The sequence below is a fragment of the Nannospalax galili genome, unplaced genomic scaffold, assembly GCF_000622305.1.
Source record: "Nannospalax galili isolate Female #2095 unplaced genomic scaffold, S.galili_v1.0 scaffold188, whole genome shotgun sequence".
In the NCBI taxonomy this organism is placed as follows: domain Eukaryota; kingdom Metazoa; phylum Chordata; class Mammalia; order Rodentia; family Spalacidae; genus Nannospalax; species Nannospalax galili.
The window spans coordinates 309,071-318,619 of record NW_008360325.1 but is presented as its reverse complement, the minus strand read 5'-3'; the positions used below and the strand labels follow the sequence as shown (position 1 = coordinate 318,619).

General features: G+C 49.5%; 1 protein-coding gene across 2 annotated transcripts in view; it reads left to right on the top strand.

Moving 5' to 3' along the window:
- Positions 1–9,549, top strand: part of Tdrd9 (tudor domain containing 9) — a 130,408-nt gene that overhangs the window by 114,194 nt on the left and 6,665 nt on the right. For both annotated transcript variants that reach the window (XM_008825530.3, XM_029559922.1), the window contains one exon: positions 8,235–8,307. In XM_008825530.3, coding sequence (XP_008823752.1) covers positions 8,235–8,307 — 73 coding nt within the window. The remainder of the gene's footprint in view (positions 1–8,234; positions 8,308–9,549) is intronic.

The window sequence follows — 9,549 nt, the reverse complement described above, 5'->3', positions numbered from 1 at the left end:
TTGGTCCAGGCTCTTCTGGCTTTCATAGTTTGCACTGAAAAGTCAGCTGTGATCCTGATGGGTTTTCTTTTATATGTGACTTGTTTTTCTTTTGCAGCTTTCAGTATTCTCTCTTTGTTCTGTATGTTTAATGTTTTCACTACATGTGCGTGGAGGATTTCTTTTCTGGTCATGTCATTTTGGTGTTTTATGTGCTGCTTATATCTGTATGGGCGGGTCTTTAATTTTAGGAAATTTTCCTCTACAATCCTGTTGACCATCTGGTCCATACCATTATCTTGAGATTCCTCTCCTTCCTGTATGCCTATGATTCGTAAGTTTGGATTTTTTATGGTGGCACACAATTCCTGCATATTCCATTCTTGTATTTTCTTAAATTTTTCATAATGTTTACATGATTTTGCGTGTGTGTATTTCATACAGAACATCCCAAACAATCTTATTCATCTTTATTACCCCCATCCCAAATGGCACCCTCCCATAGCCTCCACCCCCACTGGAGCCCATATACTCTGTCATCTCTGATATTGTCCACTGTTATTAGTGCCCCCAGTGGTTACTGAGTGCTAGTCCATCCCCTGAATCTAGTCAGCCTATCTAGAGTTCCTTGTTTTAGGAAGATCAGCTCTTCCTCATCTAGCAGCAATCAATTGCCAACATTCCTTTAGATAAGATTGGGGTCTGCTGTTCATTTTCACAGTTCTATGCTAGGTTACTATCTGGGAGTCCTGTGGCCACCATGGCCAACAAGTCAAACTACTGTCTGGGAGTCTCTTGGGCAACACTGGCCAACAACTCAAAGGAAGGTATCACCTGTCTGGCTTTGTTTCTTGTTATGTAGCCTTTAGATATACACATGGACTATTAAAGAGTTGAGTTTAGGTCTGCTTCTGTTTGTAAACTTTATGTGCCTTTGTGGTTTACTTGGACATGAAAAGCTGGTTGGTCTAGGCTTCAGGTTTGCTTTTGATTTCATTTTGGAGTGGCCAGATTGCTTTTGTTTCAGGAGCTCCCACAGAGGCCCAAGTCCCATGAGGATCAGATGCTCTCACACTTTCTCCTAAGGCCTGGATCCCTCCAGTCTCCAGTCAGCAGGCACAGTACAGTTTGGGAGGGTTGCTAGGTAGAGGTAGGATTTAGGACTTAGGCAGTCAGGGAAGGCAGCTGGTCTCAGGGAACCAGGTTGTGGGTGGCACAGTCAGGGCTGAAGGCTGGTCTCGGGTGTGCAAAGGTGAGGTGGGGGAGGGGACAGCTTTGAGGGCTCCAGGGGACTAGACTGAGGAATTGGGTTGGTCTGGGTGCAAAGGGTCAGGAAGGAGTGGGGAGTTGGGGCCAAAAGAGTAGTCCAGAGGTTTGGGGTGCCAAGAGAATAAATGGGCCAGTGCCCACGCTAGGAGGAGAGATCGGGGTGGGGCTTTTTCAGTGTTTTTGAGACAGGGTCTCCCTGTAGTCCCAGCTGGCCCGGAACTTACTATGTAGAACAGGCTGGCCTTTAACTCACAGAGATCCACTTCCTCTGCTTCCCAGGAACTCACAGAGATCCACTTCCTCTGCCTCCCAGGAACTCACAAAGATCCACTTCTTCTTCCTCCCAGGGACTCACAGAGATCCATTTCCTCTGCCTCCCAGGAGCTCACAGAGATCCACTTCCTCTGCCTCACAGGGACTCACAGAGATCCACTTCCTCTGCCTCCCAGGGACTCACAAAGATCCACTTCCTCTGCCTCCCAGGAGCTCACATAAATCCACTTCCTCTGCCTCCCAGGAACTCACAGAGATCCACTTCTTCTCCCTCCCAGGAACTCACAGAGATCCACTTCCTCTCCCTCCCAGGGACTCACAGAGATCCACTTCCTCTGCCTCCCAGGGACTAACAGAGATCCATCACAGAGATCCACTTCCTCTGCTTCCCAGGAACTCACAGAGATCCACTTCCTCTGCCTCCCAGGAACTCACAAAGATCCACTTCTTCTTCCTCCCAGGGACTCACAGAGATCCATTTCCTCTGCCTCCCAGGAGCTCACAGAGATCCACTTCCTCTGCCTCACAGGGACTCACAGAGATCCACTTCCTCTGCCTCCCAGGGACTCACAGAGATCCACTTCCTCTTCCTCCCAGGTGCTAAGATTAAAGGCCTGCACCACCACACCTGGCTGTCAACTTTGAATTTTAATCTTACCTGGTATTGTGGTATTTCTTCCAAGGGTAAACTGAGTAGTGACCAAATTCTTTATTTTTTAAAATTTTTTAAATTAAAAAAAAATATTTTTATGTGTATGAGTGTATTGCCTGCATGTATGTGAGGGCACCCATGTTGTGCAGTGCTGCAGAGGTCAGAAGAGGGTGTCAGATTCCTCTCAAACTGGAGTTAAGGACGGTTTGTAGCTGCCATGTGGGTGCTGGGAATCAAACCCGGGTCCTCTGCAAGAGCAGTTAGTGCTCTTAACCTCTGAGCCATCTCTCCAGCCCCCATGACCAAATTCTTAATTTCTGCTATTCACTTTTTTTTTTATCTTGCTGTCTGATTCCATACATTCCACAAAGTTCAATAGATTTGTAATAAACTTCCAAAATGAAGGAAAATTTCTTACCATTTGTCTGAAATCTTGGCTCATTTTTATCTTTTTTTTTTTTTTAAATCTTTTTGAGATGGGTCTCCCTGTAGCCCAAGCTGTCCTGGAACTCACTATGTAGTCCAGGGTGGCCTTGAACTCACAGAGATCCGCCTGCCTCTGCCTCCGGAGTGCTGGGACTAAAGGCCTGCGCCACCGTGCCTGGCTCTGTTTTTATCTTTTTAAACAAAAATAAGCTCCAAAACCACCCATGAGTTTAGCTGTTGAAGCTCTTCTAGAAGTCTTTCTTGACAGTGGTCTCATGATGAGGGCCATCCTGAGGCAGGCCACCTGACAACCTTACATAATCTTTAATTAATTAAATTTGTTCTTTGACAAGTTCATATGTATGCATTCTGTTTACTTTCCTTCCTACCCTCTCCAACCCCTCCCTCCCTCCCTGCCTCCAGGTCCCTTTCCCACATTCATGTCCTTGTTTTGTTCTGTGACCACTGAGTTTAACTCGGCTGTGTGACCAGGTTTGGAACTGTCCATTGGAGCCTGCTGTGCTTACTGATGAGCATAGAGCTGAAAACAATCACTGTCCCTCTCAGAGGGTGGGGCTCCAGGACCCTCCATGGTCCAGATTGGCTGTGACAGTCCAAGCCTTGTACAGGCCCAGGACAGGCAGCTGCAGCTGCTGTGTGGTTGTGTCAGAGTGACTGCCGTGCCCTGAAGAGTGTCTCACAGCCTTCCAGCTCTTGGGTTCTCTCTGCTCTGTCTGACGTAGTGTGTCCTGTGCCTTGGCTCAGAGTGGCAGGAATTGAGGGTTGGGTGCTCAGTTAGAACTCCTTTTACGTGTCTCCACACTGTTTCTGCTCTGGAAGACAATTGCGTTACACACTCGTGTGTATGCCTTCCATATGGTATATTGACATTAGCCTGTTAGATACAGTTAATGCCCTACTTTCTGAGGACTCACCGTTTTTCTTTTTCTTTTCTGTCCTTCAGATTGTGTCTCTAACATCATTCTTTGTAATTTTCATTTCCATCTCAGTGATTTTGCTTCTTTATGCTAGAATTTCTATCTTTGGTTTTTCTTTTCTTTTTCTTTCTTTTAATGAACAACTCTAAACAGACCTTTAAAGGGTGGGGTGGGCTAAGGGCTGAAAAGCTGAATTGTCTGCCACAGGACTGTTGTACTTAGAGAGCTCAGGAGGTGGTCTGAGACCGCTGCTGGCAGTAGCCACCATGGTGCATGTAGCATCTGTGTTTGCAGTAACCATCTGGTCCTGGAAGTTGCCACCATAGGTCCCCTGTTTGTGTTCAGGTACCCGCTCGTTATTCTCCACCAGGCTGCTGAGCTGCTCCACCAGCTGCAGGGCCAGGTCTTGCTGGGCAGTGGGCTCAGTGTGATGCATCATCACTGTCTATGTGGACTGGTCCAGGGAGGCCATCACTCCTTGTCAGTGATAATCTCGCTGATGATAAGAGTGCACTGGGGGCAGATCCAGCTCTAACATCTCTGACATCAGTGTCTCTGTGCTGATTGAGTCATAGACATTGATGTAGCTAAAGAGGTAGGTCCACAGCGACAGGTTTGCAGCAGCTCTTCCTGGGTCTTCTTAACTAGCGTGGTGTGAACTCTGTCAGCCTCAGGGAAAAGTCCCATACTTTGCCATTCATCTTCTCATTAATGATGAAATTGTACCAGGTCTTCCAGTTACCCATCTTCATAGCCTTGGAGACAGCAACCACATGTTCTGTCATTGACTTGGGAGAACCCAGCATGGGTTGCTGTTCCCCCACCTGCAGTTGGTGGTGGAACTGCTTGCTGATGGTGTGTCGGCAGGCATCAGTCTTGTGGGCAGCCATGTAGGGATCTCCAAGAACATTGCGGACACCAGATCTGACACACTTCCAGCAGTTCCAGGTTGGCGTGCAGGTGGAAGGGCACCTGGGGCAGCACTGTACCTTCTGCGCCTGCTTGCACTCCTGCAGGCTACATAGCAGCAGACCGTTGCCCAGAAGCTCCTGTGCAACTACTTGACTGGATGTGCAGAAGAGCATCGTGTGCGTCCTTGGTTGGGCCTTGGCAGAAGGCACAGATGCCAAACTGCACCATGGTGCAGTTGTACAGGATCTGTGCTCTGTGCTGGTGTGTCTGCATGCTGAATGTGTCTTGTAGGTGGCTCATGAGCTTGAGGTCCTGGGCCTGGTACCAGTGGGAGTGGAGAGCATGATGTGGCAGAGAATGGCACGTGTGGATCTGGTCTGCATGGTCCTTGGCATACAAGTACACTTGTAGCAGTCTTTCTATCAGCACAGCTGAGTCCTCATTTTCTGTTTGGTCTTGTTCAGACTTTGAGGAGCGTTCAGGAGGGGTAAGCTGCCACTGGTGGGCCCTGTAGTTGAACTTGTAATAGGTGTGGTTGCAGGATGTGCCTCAGGTAGATCTGGCAGATCTCCTCCAGGTAGTGCTGTACACGCTTGATGATGGCACATACCTGTGCCTCATCCTTCGGGTACTCCATGTAGTCTTGGGAGTGAGGATCAGTATTCTGAAGTATTTTGGTAGATTGTTCATCCATTTACTCCTCTAGAGTTGGGGTACACCCACCTACGTGCAGTGACTGGTCAGAACTTTGCAAGTTCCCACTCTCTTCCAGAATATTATCTCCAAGAAAGATGTTGGGATTTTTGACCAAGATGTCCATCAATCAGTTCATTGATGCAGTCCAGGAACATCTGCCACATCCCTGGTTGATGCATGCAGCCAGGTTAGGGCTGCAGTCCTAGAGAGAGGCAATGATCTTGACAATAACGCCCTCCCCCAGGTTGTGTTTGGCAGCAGTCCGAACCACCAGCAGTAGTAGTTCAGTGTGGATGGCACGGTGTGTTCCCTTCCTGTCTGTAGGATCTCTTTCATTTTCTTGGTGATCTCAGTTCCCTTGGCAAACATTTCTGGCTTCTCCTTAACAAGTGACATGCCATCACAGACCCTCTCCTCTCCTGCTGTCCTTGTCCTCTCCCTCACCAGGTGCCTTGATCTCCCAGCTGCTGCTTGGTTTTGCCCTCCCATTTCTTCTCAGCTGCTTTCTCAGCCTCCTCTTTGCGGGCTCCTCTGGGTGGGCTCCTCTGGGTGGGCTCCTCCGTGGTGGGCTCCTCCGTGGCAGGCTCCTCCATGTGGGCTCCTCCGTGGTGGGCTCCTCCGTGGTGGGCTCCTCCGTGTGGGCTCCTCCGTGGTGGGCTCCTCCGTTGTGGGCTCCTCCGTTGTGGGCTCCTCTGGGTGGGCTCCTCTGTGGCGGGCACCTCCATGGTGGGCTCCTCGGTGTGGGCTCCTCCGTGGTGGGCTCCTCTGGGTGGGCTCCTCTGTGGCGGGCACCTTTTAAGGAACTTTGAGGCCACAACATTTTGTTTTTCTCCTTCATCTTCTGAGTCTGAATCACTTGTGTCCCATTCATCATCATCTTCAGAATCTTCAGCCCTCATCGTCATCTTCCATCTTGAGGACCTTATGACTTTCCTCAGAAAGAACATCTGATTTCTTCATGAAAGCTGCAGCACTGACTCCATCTCCATCTCAAGAGCCTCTGAGTCCTCCTCCTCCTCTGCATCTTCACTGCAGACTGTCCAGGGTTCTGCTTGTAGTCTGTGGTACAGGACTCAACAGTCACGGTTGTACTTTCCGGTCTTGTCTCAAGGCACTCAACCTTGTCATTGTTTTGTTCATCTTCCTCCCTTCCGTGCCTCATTCAGGTAGTCCTCCAGGTCGGCCAGGATGTGGATGTAGAATCAGGGGACACTTTCCTTATCCACAGTATGCTAGCCTTTTCCGTATGCTTTTCCCAGAAGCGCAGTCTTCTAGACATTGGTGACATCTCGAATCTCCATGGCATTGCAAATGGTCCGAGTCAGGTCGGTAAGCTCCTCAAACCTCATCCTTGGTACTTCGGACAACTCTGTCTGTATCCTCCTCATCCTCACTCAGTAACAGACTGTTTGTTTGCTGTAGTTCTCAGAGACAGGTTTGATGACCAGCTCTTCCCCAGACAGGGACGACTTGGACTCGCTGTCCTAACTGGTGGTGAAGAACCCCAACGTGGTGATGGTGCTCAAGGGCCAGGGCTTGAGGCCAGAACTGGCTGAGCTGCAAGTTACACACTCCTGTCTTGGTTATTTTTATTGGGATTCTTTGAGTCACCACCATCATGTTTTCCTTCCAGTCTCATCCTGCGAGCATAGCTGTCAGTCATCCTGGGAGCACAGCTGATCAGTCATCCTGGGAGCACCGCTGATCAGTCATCCTGGGAGCACAGCTGATCAGTCATCCTGGGAGCATAGCTGATCAGTCATCCTGGGAGCATAGCTGTCAGTCATCCTGGGAGCATAGCTGCCAGTCATCCTGGGAGCATAGCTGTCAGTCATCCTGCGAGCATAGCTGTCAGTCATCCTGCGAGCATAGCTGTCAGTCATCCTGGGAGCACAGTTGTCAGTCATCCTGGGAGCACAGCTGTCACGGTTGCTTTGATGTCTTTGTGTTCTGACCCCTCATCTGGGTCGACTCCATCAGCTCTGTCACTGCTCTTTCCTGATTAGAGGCACATGCTCCTGTCTTCTGTTAGGCATGTCTCCTAATTTTTTGTTGAAAATTTGGCATTTTAGGTTACGTATATAACACCCCCTAAAGTCTGTCGTGCTGTGTTCTAGTTTGTTTCTCCATTGCTGTGACAGAATAATCTGACCAACTTGGGGAGGAAAGGGTTTATTTGGTCACAGTTCATCACTGAGGGAGTCTAAGGGAAGAACTCAGGACAGGAACCTGGAGCACAGGCCATGGACGAATACTGCTTACTGACTTGATCCTCTGACCCATGCTCAACCTGCTTTCCTTTTTAAATTATTTTTATTTTACGTGTATGAGTGTATTGTCTGCATGTATGTGAGTGTACCCGTGTTTGTACAGTGCTGGAGAAGGCAGAAGAGGGCATCGGATTCCCCTGGAACTGGAGTCAAGAATGGTTCGTAGCTGCCATGTGGGTGCTGAGAATCGAACCCGGGTCCTCTGCAAGAGCAGTCAAGAACTGTAACTCCAGCTCTAGGGTGATCTGGTGCCCTCTGCTTGTACCTGAACTCACATAGGTGTATTTACTGCTGAGCCATTTCTGCAGCCCCTCAACCTGCTTTCTTATGCAACACAGGCCCACCTGCCCAGGGTGGTATACCACTCAACAATCAAGAAGATGCCCCACAGACATGGCCACAGGCCAGTCCAATGGAGACAATTCCCCAGTTGAGGCTCCCTCCACCCAAGTGTGCCAAGTTGACAACCGAAGCTGTCCAGCACACGCTCCATTTCTTTGCTTTTAAATGAACTTCAAATTAAAATGTTCTGATTGCAACTATATAAGTTTTGACATTTCAAAATCTACTGTACTTCTAATTCTGAGGACTGTGTAGGTTTAAATATCTATTTAAAGCACCACACTAGTTTCACTGATGTATAAGATGTACAATTAAAGCCTGGCGTGGTGGATGTGATGATACATGTAATCCCAGCTCAGGAGACTGAGGCAGGGTGATTAGAAGTGCAAGCCCAGCCTGAGCTACAGAGCAAACTTTGTCTCAAAAACAAAGCAAGCAACCAGCAAAACCCCCTTGATTTTCTTTTTAAAATTTTAGCTTGTTCTGTCGGTTGAAACCTCGAGAGAAGATTACGCCTAAGTGGCATGAGAAGCCCTACGAGTGGAACCAGGTGTGTGGGGACCAGGGGAGCAGCGGCCTGCTGGGGGGCAGGTGGGAGAGCAAAGGGAGAATAACTGGGTGGGCACAGGCTTAGGCTCAGGGCCACAAGGGTGACAGGAGTAGGAGCTACAGACAGAGTGGGTGGTAGTGGAGCAGATGGCGGCTGTGAGTGGCATCCTCTGTGTAGAGCCTGCTCCAGAGGCAGACCCCAGGCAGGACTCCTGGTCTGGAAAGGAGAAGGTGTGAGTTGGGGGGACACGAGCTTTTAGTGGAGGTGAGGACTGCCTGGCCATTCTCTTAGGTAGGACTGGACTTGTGAGATGACATGCTGACAGGGTTGGGTCTGGTGAGGGCTTACAGATGGTGGCTTCGTACTGTCCTTGCATGGCATAGAGCACCACGAGCTCTCTGGTGCCTCACCAGGGCACTAACCTAGTATGCCCCCTCCCCTGGCCTAGTCACTCTAGAGACCCCTCCTCCTGATCCTCTTACACTGCAGCCCAGCACTTCACCTCAGTTGTGCAGCAGGATGTGGTTCATCTTCATCCTTTCAACATGTCTTCTCTGAGAGGCTTAGAAATTAGGCGGTTGTTCGGGGTAAGGAACAGAGGAAGGCATTTTAAGCTTTAGCTCTAGGACCGGTGATGTCTTCGTGAGTCAGCCAGCTGGGCAGTCCTTCCTTGTCCTTTGGTCATACTGTGTTACTCAGGATGTTGCATTTGCACCCGAGTCCAAGGTTCTCCCACTGCGCTACACCCACCTCTCCATGTGCCCCCAGTGGCTTCTCTTTGTGGCTCCCCCGGGGCTATCACTGGAGCAGCTGTCACTGCAGAGCTCTGTCTGCGAGACGTGAGCAGGACCTGTGAAGCTGGCACAAGTGGGAAGTAGTTTGAACTCAGTTTTATTTTAAAGTTGGTGTGCTTTAGAAAACCTTGTGTTGAGGGGCTGGAGAGATGGCTCAGCAGTTAAGAACACTGGCTGTTCTTGCAGAAGACCCAGGTTCGAATCCCAGCACCCACATGGCAGCTGACAACTGTCCGTAACTCCAGTTCCAGGGGATCCAACAGCCTCTTCTGACCTCCTCGGGCATTGCATGACAGGGACAGTTTTATTTTAAAGTTGGTGTGCTTTAGAAAACCTTGTGTTGAGGGGCTGGAGAGATGGCTCAGCAGTTAAGAACACTGGCTGTTCTTGCAGAAGACCCAGGTTCGAATCCCAGCACCCACATGGCAGCTGACAACTGTCCGTAACT